Here is a 20,789-nt window from a genome sequence, read left to right on the forward strand (position 1 = left end):
GTTCAAGGGTTTCCTTTCACAAAGTGGCTTAAAAAGCATTCACCCCTTCAAAACTGGCTCATCAATTTGTTTAAAATGAGAAGCGGATGTCAGTTTGCAAGAAACAATGACAATTTAGCCAGAATTCCAAGAAGCAAAATTGAAGAGCTGCAGGGAGTAATATTACCTGGGTTCTGACTGATGGGAAAAGAATAAAAGAGAATGGTCTGGTCAAAAATCTGCACACTTTAAAACTCTGAAACACGCCAGAAATGCTGCATTTTTGAACCTCCCTCAGAGGAGATGTTTTATGAAAACTTGGCAAAATGAAACGCAAAGAACTCTGAAACTGTCTCGTCCGACCAACAGGCTTGCTGTGAATTTTCACGGATCTGAAGCACATGATTATCAGGGAATAAAAATCTCTTTAGAAGTAAGCTCCCACCTTCAATCAACAATCACAGGTTAAACTACGAAGCAACATTTTTTTTTTTTTGCAGATATGCCAGAGATCCCTGCACTAAGTGTTCCACGACAGTCTCACCCACCCGACCATTATTATAAGATATGTAACCAAACATCGACCCCTTCAATTTTGAGAGGAGCTTCAAGTATCACATGTACAAAGTCATATTAAATAGCGAGTCAGTGAGGATGGAGGGTTGGTTTCTCACTGCCACGTGCTGACACAGCTGACATACATCTACACCAGTTTCTTTGCCTCGAAGAAGCTCTTCAGGTGTTTCATTTGCCAGATTCCGGTTAGGATCAGGATAATCGTCTGCGTGATTGACCACCACAGGACCCGTTGGTTCGTGCTTTCGCTTGTCTGCCGAAATCGCTCTTCCCGGAACTGTATGAAGCAATGAAAACACGACCAAAAGAATTAAAACCAGCCACAAAGTTTCACTCCACAAGTGTAGAAAGAACAAAATAAGCAGGTGCTCACTGGGCTACGAGGTCATTGAGTGCAAGTCCCACATTCAGCTGTGCTGCGCTCAATTGGTTACTCTTAATGGGAGCAGCTGTTATATAAAAATGGCAGTGGAGAGTGAACACCTTGCCAGGGCCAAATGGCACAGGTCCTTGTAAGTTCTGTGTATGTGTTTCCATTTGTTGTGGAGAAGACCACAATAGGCCTCTCCATTCCTGGGCCGGGATAGAGGAAATCTGCCAGGGTTGCCATTCTTGACTGCAACCCAGCTAGACCACTGCATAGGGTCTGTTGGATTAGGACAAGATTAAACTAGATGCGTACAAATATATGCACCGTTTTTTAAAATAGAATTTACAGTGCAGAAGGAGGCCATTTGGCCCATCGAGTCTGCACCGGCTCTTGGAAAGAGCACCCGACCCAAGGTCAACACCTCCACCCTATCCCCATAACCCAATAACCCCACCCAACACTAAGGGCAATTTTGGACACTGCGGGCAATTTAGCATGGCCAATCCACCTAACCTGCACATCTTTGGACTGTGGGAGGAAACCGGAGCACCCGGAGGAAACCCACGCACACACGGGGAGGATGTGCAGACTCCGCACAGACAGTGACCCAAGCCGGAATCGAACCTGGGACCCTGGAGCTGTGAAGCAATTGTGCTATTCACAATGCTACCGTGCTGCCCTCTGTTTGGTTCACACATGCAGATCAGCCAGCTGGCTGAGATTCTGGAAGTTGCCATTGTTTACAGAACTCATATCTCAACAACAGTCAGTGCTTATACTGGGAAGCAAAGTTCAAAGGCGAGCCATTCATGAGTTTAAAGATCCTGAATATATTGGCAATCTTACAAATTACTGGTCGCCGGAATAATTCAGGCCGAGATGTCCACAATAATTCAAAGCGGGAGTGAGTATTGTTGCTCTGAATATGGAAACGCTGCATGAACAGAGCTTTTAAATTTGGTCCAATACTAGACAAATAACAGGAACTGGTGTCTCAGATCCAGTCACAATAATAAACCATGGAACCAGAAAATTCCCACAATGCAGGAGGCCATTCGACCCATCGAGTCTGAACCAAACCTTGTCAAGAGCATCCTACCAGAGCCCACTCCCCATAACCCCACCTAACATACACATCTTTGGACACTAAAGGGCAATTTAGCACGGCCAATGCACCTAAACTGTCTTCTCTGGACAGTGGGAGGAAACTGGAGCAGACATGGGAAGAAAGTGCCAAGTCCACAGTCACCCAAGGCCGGGATTGAGCCCAGGTCTCTGCCGCTGTGAGATAGCAGTACTAACCTGTGTCACCGTGCCGAACCAAACATCATATGTGATGTGAAAGAACTTTCTGAGGCATCATGTACCAGTTAGAAATTGTGTTGAACATGCTCAATAAAGGCGGCAAGGCGGCGCAGTGGTTAGCACTGCTGCCTCACGGCGCCAAGGACCTGGTTTCGATCCGAACCCTGATCACTGTCCGTGTGAAGTTTGCACATTCTCCCCATGTTTGCGTGGGTTTCACCCCCACAACCCAAAGATGTGCAGGGTAGGTGGATTGGCCATGCTAAATTGCCCTTTAATTGGAAAAAAATAATAATTGGGTACTCAAAATTTATATTTAAAAAAACATGCTCGCCAAATCTCAACATGAGCATCACATTTAATAATGACTGCAAAGCTGCCTCAATACGTGTTTCCATCTGCAATCTGGTTCTGAACTAAATTCAATGGTTCTCAGTTGTTGTAGATGAGGGGCCAGCCAAAGGCTGTTTATTCTAACAGTTTATTCTAACTCTATACTAGGATGGCTCCAGAACCGCATCTCTTACATCTGCCATGGCACATTACCAAATGCAATCTGGTTATGATCACGCAGCGGTGTGGAGACTTTGATATCATATTAGTGTTCTCCAGAAAATTATCCCTGTATATCCCGAGAGCTTGAAATTGCGGGGGCACTGCTTACTGCTCACTCACCCTCTGATAGTTCTGTTCTTTTTGAATCTGTTCAACCTGGTCCAGCAGCTGTCGAACTCGCAGCTGCAGCTCGGTCAGTTTATCCTTTGCAGCGATTTCTGGGTAGTTGTTGGCATGTTCCCCCACTTGGATGTCAAGGTGTACTCGCTAAACCAGAGAGAGAGAGAGAAAGGGGGGGAGGGGGAGAGAGAAAGCGGTTCACTGGAGATTTATAGTCAATGTTACACTTGAACAATCTCACAATATGGTGGATAGACAATGCCAAACAAACAGTCAAGGAGCACAGTTTCTTCCAGTCTGGCGCACAAGTAAACCCCGGGAGAGGTGGCCAAACCATGGCTTACAAGGGAAATCAGAGGTAGCATTAGGTCCAAGGAAGAACCATACAAATTGGCCAACAAAAACAACAAACCTGAGGATTTGGAGCATTTTAGAATTCAGCAAAGGAGGACCAAGGGATTGATTCAGAAGAGGAAAATAAAATATGAGTGTAAGTTTGCAAGGAACATTAAAAACTGACTGTAAAACTTTCTGTAGGTATGTGAAGAGAAAAAGATTGGTGAAGACAAAGTCTTTCAGTCAGAAACAGGAGAATTTATAATGGGGAAGAAAGAAATGGCTGCGAACGAAATACATGCTTTAGTTCTGTCTTGACAAAGGAGGACACAAATAAGATATCATAACTTTTGGAGAACAAAGGGTTTAGTGAGAGGAAGGAAAGTAGTATTTGTTGGGAAAGATGTTGGGGATATTGATCTGCGGTTAAATCCCCAGAGCCTGATAAACTACATCCCAGAGAACTTAAGGAAGTCGCCCAAGAAATATTGGTGCATTGGTGGGCATCTTACAGAATCCTATAAATTTGTTGGGGAGTGTAGATTATTCCACTGTGTAGAGTGAATTCAACTTCCTCATGTGCAAGGATGAGCTTGGAACACAGGGTGCTTATGACTTGGGCGAGGATGAGTGGGTTCTTCCAGCGAGTGGCAGAAGTGTGTGCGGGGATCAGCGAACCATGCACGTATGTTCTGGGGCTGAACACCAGGCGGGAATGTTCGGGGAGCTAGTAAAGATGGTGGGGGTGGAGGTCGGGCCGGACCCAGTGGTGCGATTTTCGGGATATCGGAGAAGCCAGAGCTGAAGGATGGGAGGAAGGCCGAAGTTATGGCCTTCGCCTCTCTGATTGCCTGGTGGAGAATTTCACTGGAATGGCGGTCGGAAGCAGGATCAATACTTTGGTTGGAGAAAATTAAGTTTGAACTGGGTGGGGGGGGGGCTAAGCAGAGGGCTTTGAGGCACAGTGGGGGCTGTTCATGGCCACGTTTGAGGAGCTGTCCGCCTGGGGGGGGGGGGGAGGCTGCAGTTAAACTGCACCAATGTACAACTCTTACCAGCTTTCCACCTGCAAATAGTGACATCTTTGTGGAGTTGGAGTGCAGGCATATCTGATGCTCACCCGGAGTGTGTGACGTGAAGGTAAATCGTCCCTCTGAGCCATACTGTCTAGAGAGGATAACCTGGGGAAAAAAAACAGTCAGTCTACAAAGGAGAAATAAAAACACACTTAAATTTCCAATTCTTGCTGCCTCACGCGCCGAGGTCCCAGGTTCGATCCCGGCACTGGGTCACTGTCCGTGTGGAGTTTGCATGTTCTCCCCGTGTCTGCGTGGGTTTCACCCCCACAAACCCAAAGATGTGCAGGTTAGGTGGATTGGTCATGCCACATTACCCTTTAACTGGAAAAAAAGTAATTAGGTACTCTAAATGTATTAAAATAAAGATAAACTCCCAATTCTGTCTGAGGTAAAATGCAACTGAGCAAGCAACCATCGAGGGGAAGAGAAATTATTTCAGGTGATCTTGTGTTTTTAAACCCAAGAATAACTTTCCACAATTTGAGCAAATTCAGGTTGCATTCTGCTTCTCGAAAATGACTGACACATTCTTGGGTGTGGTTCTGAATGTAGCAGGCTATTTTATCACAGAAACCCTGTCTCTCCACCATGGGTCCACAGAGGTGGGGTCAGGACCCTGGCTAGCTTTCTTCACCCTGAAGCAAATGCAGGGACGTCCATTGTAACCCATCTGATCTGAGATCAGCCAACTCAGAGCACACCTTTCTGATCTGCAATGTTTTAAAAACATTATTTCATCAGGTGTGGGCATTGATGATATTACCAACATTTGCAGCCCATCCTTAATTGCCCTCGAGGAGGTGGTGACAAGTCATCTTCTTGAACTATTGCAGGCTATTTAGCGCAGATACACCCACAGTGTTCATTAGGGGTTTGACCAAACAACAGGAAAGAAATGGCAAAATAGTTCCAAATCAGGATCATGTGTGGCTGGAGGAGAACTTGCAGGTGGTGATGTCCCCATGTATCTGCTGCCCCTGTCCTTCTGCGTGGGAGAGGTTGCAAGTTTAGAAAGGTCTGTCAAAGGAGCCTTGCTATGTTGCTGCAGTACATGTTGTACATTGTACAAACTGTTGTTTCTTGGAGGAAGGAGTGAATGTTTAAGGTGGTGGATGATGCGTCCATCAATGAGTGCTTTGTACTGGATGGTGTTGAGCTTCTTGAGTATTGTTGGAGCTGCGCTCATCCAGCTAAGTGACAAGGATTCCATCACACTCCTGACTTGTGCCTGGTCGATGGTGGACAGGCTTGGTGGGGTTATGAGGTGAGTTACTCGCTGCAGGATTCCTAGCCTGCAACATGCTCTTGTCGCCATAATATTTATATGGCTGGTGAAGTTCAGTGTCTGGTAAAGCCCATGATGTTAATAGTGGGAGATTCAGTGATGGAATGTTAACGGGCAATGTTTAATATTCTTTTCAGTTGGAAATGGTCACTGCCTGGCACTTGAGTGAATCACTGAATTTACAGTGCAGAAGGAGGCCATTCGGCCCATCGAGTCTGCACAGGCCCTTGGAAAGAGCACTCTACCCAAGCCCACACTCTATCTCCATAACCCCACCCAACCTTCTTGGACTCTAAGAAGATTAGCATAGTCAATCCATCTGGCATGAATGTTAATTACCAGTTAACAGCCCAAGCTTGAATATTGTCCACATCTTGCTGTATATGTACATGAACTGTTTCAGTACCTGTCAAGTCGCAAATGGTGTTGCACATGGTGCAATCATCAACGAGCATTGCCATTTCTGACCTGATGACGGAGGGAAGGTTCAGTTAGCAACTGGGACTGGAAACTATCCTGAGGAATTACTGAAGCCACGTCCTGGGGCAGAGATGATGGGCCCCCAACAAAGACCATTTTCTTTTGTACCCGATATGAGAGCAACCAGTGCAGTTCCTCGGCTGGTTCCCATTGAATTCAGTTTTTGCAGTGTTCCTTGATGTTACACTTGGTTCAATGCTGCTGTGATGTCAAGGGCAGTCATTCTCACCTCTTGAGGTCAGCTCTTTGGTCAATGCTTGAACAAAGGCTGCAGTGAGGTCAGGAGCTGAATTTTCCTGTCATGCCCATCAGCATCATTTCACTCATTCGTGGTCCACGCTCCATCTTTTTGAATTTATCTGATCCCTTTCTTTGCTCACAATTTCTATCTTAAATATCTCTCCAATCGTGCTTAGCAATTCAAGACCCCAGGCATTTGTGGGCGTTAAGGGTAAAGTAGTAGCATGGATTGGTTAATTAATAGAAAGCAAAGAGTGGGGATTAATGGAAGATGCTGGAATCTATCATCAAGGAAGAAATAGCGAGGTATCTGGATAGAAATTGTCCCATTGGGCAGACGCAGCATGGGTTCATAAAGGGCAGGTCGTGCCTAACTAATTTAGTGGAATTTTTTAAGGACATTACCAGTGCAGTAGATAACGAGGAGCCAATGGATGTGGTATATCTGGATTTCCAGAAAGCCTTTGACAAGGTGCCACACAAAAGGTTGCTGCATAAGATAAAGATGCATGGCATTAAGGGTAAAGTAGTAGCATGGATAGAGGATTGGTTAATTAATAGAAAGCAAAGAGTGGGGATTAATGGGTGTTTCTCTGGTTGGCAATCAGTAGCTAGTGGTGTCCCTCAGGGATCAGTGTTGGGCCCACAATTGTTCACAATTTACATAGATAATTGGAGTTGGGGACCAAGGGCAATGTGTCCAAGTTTGCAGATTGCACAAGGATGAGTGGTAAAGCGAAAAGTGCAGAGGATACTGGAAGTCTGCAGAGGGATTTGGATAGGTTAAGTGAATGGGCTAGGGTCTGGCAGATGGAATACAATGTTGACAAATGTGAGGTTATCCATTTTGGTAGGGTTAACAGCAAAAAGGATAGTTATTTAAATGATAAAATATTAAAGCATGCTGCTGTGCAGAGAGACCTGCGTGCGCTCGTGCATGAGTCGCAAAAAGTTGGTTTGCAGGTGCAACAGGTGATTAAGAAGGCAAATGGAATTTTGTCCTTCATTGCTAGAGGGATGGAGTTTAAGACTAGGGAGGTTATGTTGCAATTGTATAAGGTGTTAGTGAGGCCACACCTGGAGTATTGTGTTCAGTTTTGGTTTCCTTATCTGAGAAAGGACGTACTGGCGTTGGAGGGTGTGCAGAGGAGATTCACTAGGTTAATCCCAGAGCTGAAGGGGTTGGATTACGAGGAGAGGTTGAGTAGACTGGGACTGTACTCGTTGGAATTTAGAAGGATGAGGGGGGATCTTATAGAAACATATAAAATTATGAAGGGAATAGATAGGATAGATGCGGGCAGGTTGTTTCCACTGGCGGGTGAAAGCAGAACTAAGGGGCATAGCCTCAAAATAAGGGGAAGTAGATTTAGGACTGAGTTTAGGAGGAACTTCTTCACCCAAAGGGTTGTGAATCTATGGAATTCCCTGCCCAGTGAAGCAGTTGAGGCTCCTTCATTAAATGTTTTTAAGATAAAGATAGATCGTTTTTAGAAGAATAAAGGGATTAAGAGTTATGGTGTTCGGGCCGGAAAGTGGAGCTGAGTCCACAAAAGATCAGCCATGATCTCATTGAATGGCGGAGCAGGCTCGAGGGGCCGGATGGCCTACTCCTGCTCCTAGTTCTTATGTTTCGGGTAGCTTGGCCGTACCTAATTTGTTATTTTATTGCTGGGTAGCTCAAAGAATTGAGGTGACTCAAGGATCCGAATTCCATACGGGGGCAGATGGAGGCCGGCTCTTGTAGCAGTTCTAGCCTGGGGGCTTTGGTAACTGCCTCACCTCCATTTTCCCCTGTAAAATTGACCATGGGTCCGGTAGTGGTGTCCACAATGAGGATTTGGAGGCAGTTTAGACAACACTTTCAGGCTTCATGTCGTTGTCAGCCCCTATTTGTGAGCATCACCTCTTTGCACTTGCGGGTTTAGACTCGGAGTTCAGGTCATGGGGGAAGGAGGCGTTGGAGACCTGTGGAGGCCAGGTTTGTCAAATCTGAGATGCTGTAGGATAAATTCCAACTCCTGAGGTCTAATTTATTCAGGTATTTCCAGGTGCATGATTTCTTGTGGAAGGAGATCTTTCATTTTACTTGGCACCGTTGCCCTCCCTCCTGAATAGGATCTTATCTCTGGCCGAGGTGGGTGAAGGGAAGATTTTGGATATTTATGGCCAGATGCTGTTGGCGGAGCAGCTGGATCCAGTCATACCAACATGTTCTGGTCTGAAACGTGTCAGCTTCTGGGTCTCCTACCTTCGCACCATGCCTGGGATTCTTGATATCGAGCTGGAACCTTGTCCACCGGTGGCCACTTTTGGGGTTCCAGACATGCCGGTGCTGCAGATTGGTGTGAAGGCGGATGTCCTTGCCTTTGCCTCAATGATAGCCTGGAGGCAAGTTTTGCTGGGGCCGAGATCTCCTATTCCGCCCAGTGCCTTGAACTGGTTGGGTGATCTAATGGAGTTCCTCTATCCAGAGAAGGTCAAGAACCCGATTAAACGGTCAGTAGAAGGGTTCTACTTGAGACGGCAGCCAATCACTTCCTTTTTCGGAGAGTTAGTCACCATCAACTGCTGCGGGGTGAGGGGCAAGCTAAGTCTTTTTTCAGTTATATGTTGAAGAATTGGGTTTCATGCGGTTGTTAATTCTTGACTGCGTCATTCATGTATTGTACCTTTATATATTTGTTGTTTAGTGGAGATTTATGAAACATTTTAGCAATAAAATATTTTTAAAATCAGCAATGTTACTCCATGTTGAAAGATACTTCAGTAATGTAGGAACGATTACAGAAGAAGCATTGCACTGGGGCGTCATGTATTGTAACTAAACTCAACAATCACATAAATATTCTGCAAGATGCAACAATCATCTGTGCCCAATACAATATTAAGACAGGATACTGTGGACCGTTTTGCTGAGCTAGGCGACTAATATTGAATTACCCCAACAGCCTAACTACAAGAACTCAGAACTTACATCTCCAACATGGATGTCCCTTTAACACTGGAGCCTATCTCAGAGGAGAAGGACAATTTCCCATTGAAGTTCAATAAAAAGTAAAATAAGTAACGTGAAAAGTACTTCACTTTTAACCATATCAAATCAGGATTTCATTACTTGCTGTCATGCGGCACAATGTAATTTGATGTTGCGAAAACTGTACATAGACGAGGTAAATGTACAACCGCTGATCACTTTATGTGAACACAATACCCTCCAACATGGACAATTCTACGGTTTAACCAAATTACTTTCCAATCTCCGATATGCACATTCTAACTTCAGGTCACACCCTACCTTGGTGTCCGGATCCCGCACTTCTACATGCATCCCCAATCCTGGAGTAGAGGGCAGAAACGATTCCGACTGTTTATCCCACAGCTGAGTCCGGTAATTCCCTGGGTTAAACATTTGAAAAAGGAATTACAGAGAACAGACTGCACAGAAACAGGACATTCATCATATTTATTAAAATCCAGAAGGACCATTCTGGTGTGATTGTCGGCCTATCACAGCCCTGACCTGGTCATATTTTCCTGTCTTTGAGTGATCCTCCACTGCTCGAGTCAGGGGTCGCAATCTCACAGGTCAGAAATTCACAGGCTCAGCACACACTTCATCCGCACCTCATCCGCCACCTTAAAACATTTACTCTCTGCAGCAGTGGTGCACTTTGGCTGCCATTTGTATCCTCTACAAGGTGCACAACAGTAATTCACCTTCAACAGCACTTCTCAACCCCCCAACCTCTACCACCTTGAAGGACAAAGTCAGCAGGCACATGGAACACCACCTCCATGTTCCCCTCCAGTGAAGCCATCTTGAATTGGAGGTGTATCTCCACTCTCCCATCATCACTGGGTTAGAATCCTGCAGCTCCTGACATGTGGTACCTCCACCACACCAAATTTGGGAGTTTTAAAAAAAGTCCTCCACCAGCACCCTCTGAACCCTAATTGAGGATGAGCAGCACATGTTGCTTTTTTCAGCAAACACATCCACAGGAAGTCAGACATTTTACAAATAAAAGGTGAAAAAAACTAGCACCTGAGTCTGTAACTCCAGCGAACACTCCAGTGCAGTCCTGAGGATTCATGTACGGTCTTTCATAGACTGGGCCTCTCCATGCCTATTGCAGTGGATTCTTGGTCCTGGTCTGAAGGAGCATGCAGTCAATATTTGTCTCTTAGCCAACGTCACTAAAGATGATTTACTTGGCCATGCAACTCACAGCACCATGAGCAATCAATGATCTGTTTTCTTTCAAATCAAAGACTGTGTTTGTTAGATTTCTTTACGGACTTGCGATAACTGGCAACTACTTTGAATTTGTTATTTTGTTACTTGGTTAACTGGTTACTGAATGATAGTCACTATTTGTTCAGTAAATGTGCAGTCAAGTGCATATCACGCAGACTCATACTCGGCACTTTCAAATAAAAAGTAATGTGTGTGGTTGAAACACTTGTACAGCCAAGCCCATATTAATGTTCAAAAAAACTGTCGCGCAATTTTCTGCACTTGTGCCAGTAAGCTTCAAGAAATTTTCTTTTCTTGATTGCCAAAAGAAAGTGCCAAAAAACAAAAAAAGTGTGACTGGACGAAACATTGAAAATAGTTGAATGTACATTAAAGATGCCAGTGAAACTGTTTAAAATCATCAGCCTGTACAGAAGAAGCAAAGGGCATTACACCCATGGCCACCTTGTTTTGGTTTCCAGGAATATTGATTGTTGCAAGAGAGGCTTGAATCCCTTCTGGATCTTTAATAAACAAAATGATCGGATGGAAAAAGAGCAAATATGAGAAGTGAAGTCCATGCGCTGAATGACAAAATAAAAATTCACACTGAACAAAAATATCTGTTTGCTGAAGTAACCATTTTTAACTGGCAGGCCAAGGCAGTGGGTGTCCTCACATTCACTACATCAGACAGCAAGGTCTGAACATGGTGAACACAATGTCGCGTGTTGCAGTCTCAATGTAAATCAAATTAGGTGAGCATCATAAATCTGGATAAAGGGTTTTGAATGATGAAAAGCTTTCTCTTGTCCACTTCGCTCAGCTGACATACCTGGTGCAGTTTGAAAATGTGTTAAAACTGCAACTCTTACTTCAACAGGTTTCGGTTTCTCTCACGCTGGCAACCTGATCACATGGGCACATCTCCAATCAGGGGGGTTTATCTGGGAATCTGTCTTTTATTTCCCGAGTTTAATGTGCATTTCAAAACATAACCATAGAACATAGAACAGTACAGCACAGAACAGGCCCTTCGGCCCTCGATACTGTGCCGAGCCATGATCACCCTACTCAAACCCACGTATCCACCCTATACCCGTAACCCAACAACCCCCCCTTAACCTTACTTTTATTAGGACACTACGGGCAATTTAGCATGGCCAATCCATCTAACCCGCACATCTTTGGACTGTGGGGGGAAACCGGAGCACCCGGAGGAAACCCACGCACACAGGGGGAGGACGTGCAGACTCCACACAGACAGTGACCCAGCCGGGAATCAAACCTGGAACCCTGGAGCTGTGAAGCATTTATGCTAACCACCATGCTACCCTGCTGCCCATGTTGTAAACGTGACACAGGGCAGGCACAGAGGAATTGTTTCTGCTGGCTGGGGAAGCTGGCAGTTTCAGGGGACAAGCATTTAGCACTGAGGTGGGGAGGAACTTCTACATTCTAAGGGTTGTCAATCTTTGGAATTTTCTATCTTTTGTGAGGGCCACGAAGAATCCAGCACAAGTTTTAAGGATACAAAGAAATAACATTTATTTACAATAACATAAATATACAACAGCAGCAGCAAATTCCCTTGTTGCTCACTCCTCCCTCTGGCTGGTTCCAAACTGGCCAGCTCTATTAATGCGGGGAGTCTGCTAATGATTTCTCCGCCGCCCTCATTGGGGAAGTTCATACTCCCACAGGATTGTGGGATTGTCATTAGTCCCCAGCCAGTGGTAAGCAAGCAGGTTATAACACTAACCAACAGATTTCTGGGCTCCACCTCATTGTTGAACACATTTGAGGCCAGGATAAACACATTCCCTCAGGGAATCAAGTGGGAAAGTGAGGGTTGAAGCCCAAGGTCAGGTACGATTGTACTGAATGGCCAACGAACGGCACAGCCTTCTCCTTTTTCGAGCTCTTGTGTTCTTGTACTCGAGAGTTTTCAATTCTCCCAAACGCCAAGGTACCAAACAGGCACTCTCCTCCTATGGCTCACCCACAGGGGACGTGCTGAGCTAGGTAACAAATGATTCTATGAAACTGTATGGGATATTTGTACCTTCACGCCTTGATACCAGAGCGTGCTCTGGACCACTCACGCAACATCAGCCCCAGTACATAATGCTATCCCCAAAAGCCAAGTAGACATAGATAGAGAACATACAGTACAGAAGGAAATGAAAATGAAAAAATGAAAATCACTTATTGTCACAAGTAGGCTTCAATGAAGTTACTGTGAAAAGCCCCTAGTTGCCACATTCTGGCGCCTGTCCGGGGAGGCTGGTACGGGAACCGAACCGTGCTGCTGGCCTGCTTTAAAAGCCAGCGATTTAGCCTGGTGAGCTAAACCAGCCCATTATGCCCATCGAGTCTGCACCGACCCACTTAAGCCCTCACTTCCACCCTTTCCCCGTAACCCAATAACACCTCCTAAATGTTTTAGAACATAGAACAGTACAGCACAGAACAGGCCCTTCGGCCCTCGATGTTGTGCCGAGCAATGATCACCCTACTCAAACCCACGTATCCACCCTATACCCGTAACCCAACAACTCCCCCCTTAACCTTTTGGTCACTACGGGCAATTTATCATGACCAATCCACCTAAACAGCACGTCTTTGGACTGTGGGAGGAAAGCGGAGCACCCGGAAGAAACCCACGCCAACATGGGGAGAACGTGCAGACTCCGCACAGTGAGCCAGAGAGTAATGTAGGGCAACATCTCAGGACGAAGGCACCAGAAGGCTGTGCCATGTTAGTGGTGCCAGTGCTGGGGATTGATAATTAGTTCCAGCCAGTGACATGAAATATAATAATAATCACTTATTGTCACCAGTAGGCTTCAATGAAGTTACTGTGAAAAGCCCCTAGTCGCCACATTCCGGTGCCTGTCGGGGATATAAATATAAAGTCAGACTGCCCAGTGCCAGCAGTAGGGGGTACAATGCCCAGTCACACCTGGGGAGGGGAATGAGGCACAACAGCATGTCCCAGCCAGCAGGGGCGACCATACCCAATGCCGACAAGTGGGGGCGCTCTCGCTCCCACAGGGTTTTCCAACCTCCCCTGAAGGGCTTCTTGCCCCGGCTGGTGACGTTGCGCCGCCGGCGTCCCCCGGAGCCGCGAGACTCACCGATCACCATGGTCTCGTCGGGGATCTCCTCGATGAAGCATTTCTTCTCCGTCTCCCCGATGTGGAAGTAGATTGCGCCCGATAGGCCCAGCTGGAAGGCCAGCCACGCCAAGGGGACAGCACCGCACCAGTGCATCCCGGACCGCTGCTCGGACAGCCAGTGCGCCTGCGCCCCGGAACCAAGCCACCAGCGTCATCTGGCAAGGGCGGCGAGGAGTGCGGTCCGTCTGCGCACTCCGGGGCCAGGGCGCCCACACTGCGGCTGCGCACTCCGGGGCCAGGGCGCCCACACTGCGGCTGCGCACTGCGGGGCCAGGGCGCCTACACTGCGGCTGCGCACTCCGGGGCCAGGGCGCCCACACTGCGGCTGCGCACTGCGGGGCCAGGGCGCCCACACTGCGGCTGCGCACTCCGGGGCCAGGGCACCCACACTGCGGGGCCAGGGCGCCCACACTGCGGCTGCGCACTCTGGGGCCAGGGCGCCCACACTGCGGCTGCGCCTCATCAGGCCGAACTGCGCGTGCGACCCGCAGGCTCCAGTCCCCAAATTAAAAAAATAATCTTTTTCTTCCACTTTACTCCTCAGAACCCTGATAATGTCATTCCCCACAGCTCTTCAATTTGATTTGTTCGGATTCTGGTTGAATTTCTTGAATACAATTCAAAGACTTGCATTTTAATTTGCTCCCTTCACAGTCTCCACCTGGTAAAAATGCTTTGGCATCAATGAGGTGCTCCTGTGGTAACAGCAGGAGGGAAACAGGCTGGTCAATTTGCGCACAGCAAGCCACCACACACACACCAGTGTAAGCAATCAGAATTTCTATGTCCTTGAGACAAATAATAACAATAGGGCACTGGAATATATAACACCCTTGCTTGCTGTTCTTCCAAATGAGCAGGGCAGAAATCATCCAGCTGGCAGGGCAAACATTTGAGGACATTAAAAATGTCAGTTATCAGTGGGACACTTTTTGTGCTGGACTGCAACATAAGCAACTGCAGCATCACTGGGGTCTGATCTGGGATCATAATCAGATCAACCAGGAATTAATTGTGAGCAGCATGGTAGCATAGTGGTTAGCACAATTGCTTCACAGCTCCAGGGTCCCAGGTTCAATTCCTGTCACTGTGGGAGTCTGCATGTTCTCCCTGTGTGTGTGTGTGGGTTTCCTCCGGGTGCTCTGGTTTCCTCCCACAGTCCAAAGATGTGCAGGTTAGGTGGATTGGCCATGCTAAATTGCCCTTAGTGTTCAAAATTGCCCTTAGTGTTGGGTGGGGTTACTGCATTATGGGGAGAGGGTGGAGGTGTGGGCTTGAGTAGGGTGCTCTTTCCAAGACCCAGTGTAGACTCGATGGGCTGAGTGGCCTCCTGCATTGTAAATTCTGTGAATTGAACGGTGGAAAATGCTGACGGGTCTGAAGGGCCGACTCATGTTCCTGTTGTAAGGGGCCTTTCTGTTAATTCCCTTATTTCCAATTTCTTCATTTTTGTTGTTATCATTTTCATCCATGGATGCTTAATGGACATATATCTTTAAGTTGAGTTGAGGAAGCAAGGAACACAAAAGTTACAACACTGCGCTAGCCTTCGGACAGCAGAACTCAAACTTTTTGGCACCCAAGTGATCGGTGAGACTCAGTTCGATTGGCTGGCTGGTGGCCAATGTATTCTGCCCAGGTGGTGATTGGATCCTACCCGAGTGGGTTGATTTTTCAGGGAACATAGGAAAGCACAGTAGGGACCTGGACACGAAGGAAGGGAGCTCCTCTCTTGCTCTTGTTTTTTCCGGAAAAGCTGCATAGTTGCTATATTCATGAAACTGTAGAGACCTGAATGAATCTACAGAGTGAAAGCAGAAACTTTGAACTAAAAGCCAAGTTTGAAGGAAGGTGTGCAAGAAGGGTTTCCCATCTGAAACAAATACTCTTATCATTTTTACTTATTATTTTTACACTCTGCTTTTCCTATCTATGTTTGTTTATCTGTCGATATATATATATATATACATGGGTTAAAGGAGGGTAGGAATTAGATCATAGTTAAGCTATTCTTGCATTTGCTGCATATTTAATTCCAGTTATTCTTAATAAAATGAATTGTGTTTAACTTTGGTGACTGTAGTTATTGGGCAGCCAAGGGCCAAAGACTTAGAGTGTTTTTCAAAAAATTACTTGTTAATTTCAATTGTGTTGCGACTCTGGTCAAGTGGGGCTGGAATTGACTGCGCACGAACCCGGGGTTGTGACACCGTGTAATCGCAATCTCTGCATTGGTCAACTGTCTGTTCAGGATTGATTGATATTATTTTGAACAAAAAGCAATACCTCATTGAAATCTTAAAAAATCAAACTTTCCAGTTTTTCAAAATATTTTTAATTGAAAAAAATCTCAAAGTTGAATTTTCAAACCATTTTTTAAAACATAATGAAATGTCAGAAATTCCAATAAAAATTAGTCAAACATCATATTTGTTGCCTCTTGTCCAAATTATTGTCTTTCTGACCGTAAACAAAAACTCCAGAAATCTTTGCACCAACAATTGCAATACACACCAACATCGACATTCATGATACTGATTTTTCCAGGAAACAAAGGCTCTATGAAATTTGTGTCCTGAGCAAATGAGGTTTCTCGGGCTGGATGATATTTGTGATACATAGGCACTGAATCTATAAATTGTTTGAAGAACTCTCACCGAAACTAATTTTCAGGGGAAGCCATTCAATTTACTGATTCAACATGTTCATAGCCGAAGGAAATTCATGCACAGCTCTCTGGCTCAACTCTGTGTTGGCCTTCAGTGGGCAAACCAGAAGTTTTAATCAATATCTGGAGATTTCATTTTTTGGTTACCGTAATCCCAAATCTTAAACTAAACCTCTACCCCAAACCCTCAGCTCCAATCTTAAGGCCAAGCCCTTCATGAACATTAGGTGTCTTCAGATGTTGTAAGTTGAACACATATCGAGTTCTGTTCAGTCACATTGAAGTCCATCTGAACTGTTAGAAATATATAACTGCAGGTTTTTTGGAAACCGGAAAGTAAGAATATGATCTATAAATGTGTAGCATGGTCACAGCAACCCTTGGATTCTACACTTGGAGTTCTGATGCTGCATTTCTTTTTCATTTTTCCTGAATTATCATTTAATCCTCCAATGTCCTCTCTACTCCCTCCTGTCCTGAAGGTGTTTCATGATGCAGCAGATTTAAGGTCGGTGAGAGGGTTGTGGCTGTAAATGTACAATAATTGTTTTTTTCAATTTAGAGTACCCAATTCATTTTTTCCAAATAAGGGGCAATTTAATATGGCCAATCCACCTACCCTGCACATCTTTGGGTTGTGGGGGCGAAACCCACGCAGACACGGGGAGAATGTGCAAACTTCACACAGACAGTGACCCAGGGCCGGGATTGAACCTGGGACCTCGGCGCCGTGAGGCAGCAGTGCTAACCACTGTGCCACCGTGCTGCCCAATGTACAATTAATCACTGTATCTATTACCTTATTAAGAGAATTGCTAGTTAAACATGTGACAATGATTATCCTATAAATGCAGACAATTGGAACACGTGCACGTGAGAGTTCTTGTAGCTTTATAACTACAAGAAAGTGTATCATAATAAACCAGCTTGAATCTAAAAGACTGGACTGGATTGATTCTTCCTCCGTAACCCCTGGAACAGTGGCAGGGGAGGGGAAGGAGGTGTTTGTCCGAATAGGTCTTCATGTTCATATAACAGTTTCATTCATTGTCTCTCAGGAGAAAAGTCTGAATTACTGGAAAACAAAATATTCTTGAAGTTCAGGGGTTTGAAATAGTATTACAACTTGCAAATGACAGACCAGTCCTGAGAAATGCAGTCACAAGATAATGCTGTGAAGTCTGTTCATTACAGTATTAATAGACTGAATTTCCCAATTATTAGAACCCTATCTTGATTGTACTTTTTCAATCATCACTTCCTTGAAATGTTCATTGGCATTATTATTATTATAGCCATTATTTCCAATGTGCAGCCTCCTGGAACAGCATTTTGGTCAGTCTGAGTTGCTCGTTGTAAGGTGAACAAACGGGCAGACCATGAAAGATGACGGAGTCACAATGAGTTTATCGGCTGTAAACAAAGTTGAGGAACAATGCTGTCACTGGATCAGGAACGTTCTCCAAGCTCACTGCAGGGAATGTGTCCCAAAACCTAATGGGCTGATTCGTCAGCACTGTCAGGAAATTGAAATTTTCATTTCTCTTCCTCCTCCATGCTTGTATCAGTTTCAGGACTGTGACAAGAAGCCTGAATATTAAGTGGAGATAAATTTTTGTTTTAACTTTGATTTTGACATCAAGAAAAGAGTGAAAAGTAAAAAAACAAATGGCAGAATGTACAGCCACCTGTAAATTGCACGGATAATCATCTATTGACTGCTTTCGGAACACATGGACCAGAGTACGACATCCGTTTATACCAGTGGGATTCTCCATGCCTAAATGCGCATGTATTACTTTTTGGCTGAGCACCAAATTCTCTGTTTCGTTAGAGGCGGAGGCGGTTGAACCCGGATCGGAGAATCCCAGCCAAAGTATTTAATCCTATTATAATGTGTATTTATGCTGCGATGTATTTATGAAGTATATAGAACAATAATATTTTCCTTTTTCATGCAAAAAAAATCTAATTAAAAATGCAAAATCTTTATTCACACCTATGCAGAATTTTCAAGAAGTTAATTTTGGAAAGTTATTAGGGAGTGGAGGGGAATGGGGCTGTCGGTGCAGCAGTAGTGATACGTAAGTCTGAGCATTGACTAACCTGATGATTCCAATTGTTTAGTTGGGTATGGTTCATTTGATTGTCCAGAAAAGATTCCATGTCCTGTGGGGCTTGTTCAACAGTTGACTCATGGGGCATCTGGAAAATAGATCAATGAAGCCGTACAATGAACTGTTGAGATTTGGACAACTGGTATCACTGCACAAATCCGGAAAATTCTTCTGGTTTTAGTACTCAATTGTCCATTGAATATAATATTCAAGCTTTCCCCACTAGTTCATTCAGTAAAATTAATCATACAACCTTGATGATGTCAATTCCAAGTTTACCGCTGAGATAGATGGTGTGGCCTCAGTGTGAAAGGGTAGGGAGGAGATAAATGATGCACTGAAAGTGTTTGGGGGATGAGAAATAATGCAATGTTTTTAGTGCCAGTCAATGTGCAAAATGCTGTGTCTGAAGGAAAATAGGAGAAAAATAGAAAAGAGTGGTGTTTTGCGAATGAAATTGAACTTTAAATGGGAAAAAGTTCAAGTTACACATGCAAAGGGCCGTGGAAACACCACAACCTGGAGCTGTTCCTTCAAGCTACACACCATACTGACTTGGAAATATATTTTTTTGTAAATTTAAAGTGCCAATTCTTTTTTTTTTCCAATTAGGGGGCAATTTAGTGTAGTCAATCCACCTACCATAGGTTGTGGGGGGAAAGATCCATGCAGCCCCAGGGAGAATGTGCAAACTTCACATGGACAGTGACCCGGGGCCAGGATTGAACCCGGGTTCCGTGAGGCAGCAGTGCTAACCACTGCGCCAATGTGCTGTCCGACTTGGAAATATTTTCTGTTCCTTAGTTGTCGTTATCTTAGGAGAGACTTGATGGGCCGAATGGCCTCCTATGCACTGTAGGAATTCTATGGAACTGCCTCCCTAACAGCACTATTAGTGTACCGACTGCAGTCAAGGAGGCAGCTCACCACCACCTTCTCAGGGGCATTGAGGAATGGGTAATAAATGCTGACCTAGTCAGCGATGCCGACATCCCATCAATGAATAAAAATATATAATAATGTGGTGGCTCGAGGCAAGACTGAGGTTACTTCCATTCTGACTGAAGTGGTTATTGGTAAAAAGTAAAAGAAACAGGCACTGAGTCACAAAACAGGTCTTCACTCTCTGGCTCCAGCGTCCACTCTGCCCAGGACAGTGCACCCAGATTCCTGTGCTTCTCGCCACATTGGTCAATGCCCCGAGGCTGAGCCCAGTGGCAGGGGCAAGTACTGGTATTGTTCAGCTTGCTACCTCTAAGAAGAGATAGACACACTACACGCAATGAATGTAATTTGGGGTAAGCACGGTAGCACAGTGGTTAGCACTGTGGCTTCACAGCTCCAGGGTCCCAGGTTCGATTCCCCGCTGGGTCACTGTCTGTGTGGAGTCTGCACGTTCTCCCCGTGTCTGCATGAGTTTCCTCCGGGTGCTCCGGTTTCCTCCCACAGTCCAAAGACGTGCAGGTTAGGTGGATTGGCCATGATAAATTGCCCTTAGTGACCAAAAAGGATAGGAGGGGTTATCGGGTTACGGGGATAGGGTGGAAGTGAGGGCTTACGTGGGTCGATGCAGACTCGATGGGCCGAATGGCCTCCTTCTGCACTGTATGTTCTATAACCCCATTCATTTCTATAACCCCTGTAACCCTCACAGGACAGGCTGGGGTTTCTGTGCATGTGTGGAGGCGGTGGGAATTTTTTTCTCGAACAACCATAACTCCCTGCGATCCACCCACCACTCTCTCCCTCACAATACAACAGTATCCCTCATGTGACCCAACCCACTCTCAGATATCAAGGTTAGCTTGCAATCTGATTGCCCCCAACCAACCCGATCCTCCCCGTCAACCATGTCTCTCTCTTTTCCAGATCCGTATCTGTGGCACTCCAGCATAGGTTTTCCAAGGCTGGCTACCATCAGAGTAAAGAAATTCAAACAGGAATCTGCATGACTCTCATGTAACCCAGGCTCTGACTTCCGATTGTGGCTATGCCTAGGTAGGTCGCATGGTCGGCAGCTCCCGCCGATAACGGACTTTTGGGCCCTTTTAAGGAGCTCCAGCGGCACTTTAACGATGATTCCCGGTGTGGGAAGGAAACAGTGAGGGTCCCCCAGCGCTGTATGGAGTGGGCCAGGAGTGAGGCGGTCAAAAAAGCGGCTTTGGAGAAGAGAGGAGAACGGGCACGAAAAAGCAAGATGGCGGCGGGCGGAGAGCAGGCAGCGTGGGCCCAGTGGTCACGGGAGCAGCAGGAGTTT

General features: G+C 45.6%; 2 protein-coding genes across 9 annotated transcripts in view; both read right to left on the reverse strand.

Moving 5' to 3' along the window:
• Positions 1–259: 259 nt before the first annotated feature.
• On the reverse strand, positions 260–13,910 carry LOC119957350 (transmembrane emp24 domain-containing protein 4-like). Of its 2 annotated transcripts, XM_038785265.1 has the most exons (6): positions 13,706–13,879; positions 10,374–10,482; positions 9,624–9,724; positions 4,297–4,422; positions 2,906–3,052; positions 260–832 (listed from the first exon to the last, which is right to left on the reverse strand). In XM_038785265.1, exons 2-6 carry the CDS (start codon positions 10,420–10,422, stop codon positions 683–685), a joined length of 573 nt encoding a protein of 190 aa, XP_038641193.1. In that variant the 5' UTR covers positions 10,423–10,482; positions 13,706–13,879; the 3' UTR covers positions 260–682. The 2 variants fall into 2 exon arrangements, with proteins under 2 accessions (XP_038641193.1, XP_038641192.1); XM_038785264.1 differs by lacking the exon at positions 10,374–10,482 and having other exon boundaries at positions 13,706–13,910.
• Positions 13,911–16,059: 2,149 nt separating this feature from the next.
• LOC119957314 (cytosolic purine 5'-nucleotidase-like) overlaps positions 16,060–20,789 on the reverse strand; it is a 150,444-nt gene continuing 145,714 nt past the window's right edge. For all 7 annotated transcript variants that reach the window (XM_038785182.1, XM_038785180.1, XM_038785183.1 and 4 more), the window contains 2 exons: positions 18,522–18,620; positions 16,060–18,005 (listed from right to left, as the gene is read on the reverse strand). In XM_038785182.1, the coding sequence (XP_038641110.1) occupies positions 17,952–18,005; positions 18,522–18,620 (153 nt within the window). In that variant the 3' untranslated portion in view covers positions 16,060–17,951. The remainder of the gene's footprint in view (positions 18,006–18,521; positions 18,621–20,789) is intronic.

This window comes from Scyliorhinus canicula, chromosome 26 (genome assembly GCF_902713615.1).
Source record: "Scyliorhinus canicula chromosome 26, sScyCan1.1, whole genome shotgun sequence".
Lineage (NCBI taxonomy): Eukaryota > Metazoa > Chordata > Chondrichthyes > Carcharhiniformes > Scyliorhinidae > Scyliorhinus > Scyliorhinus canicula.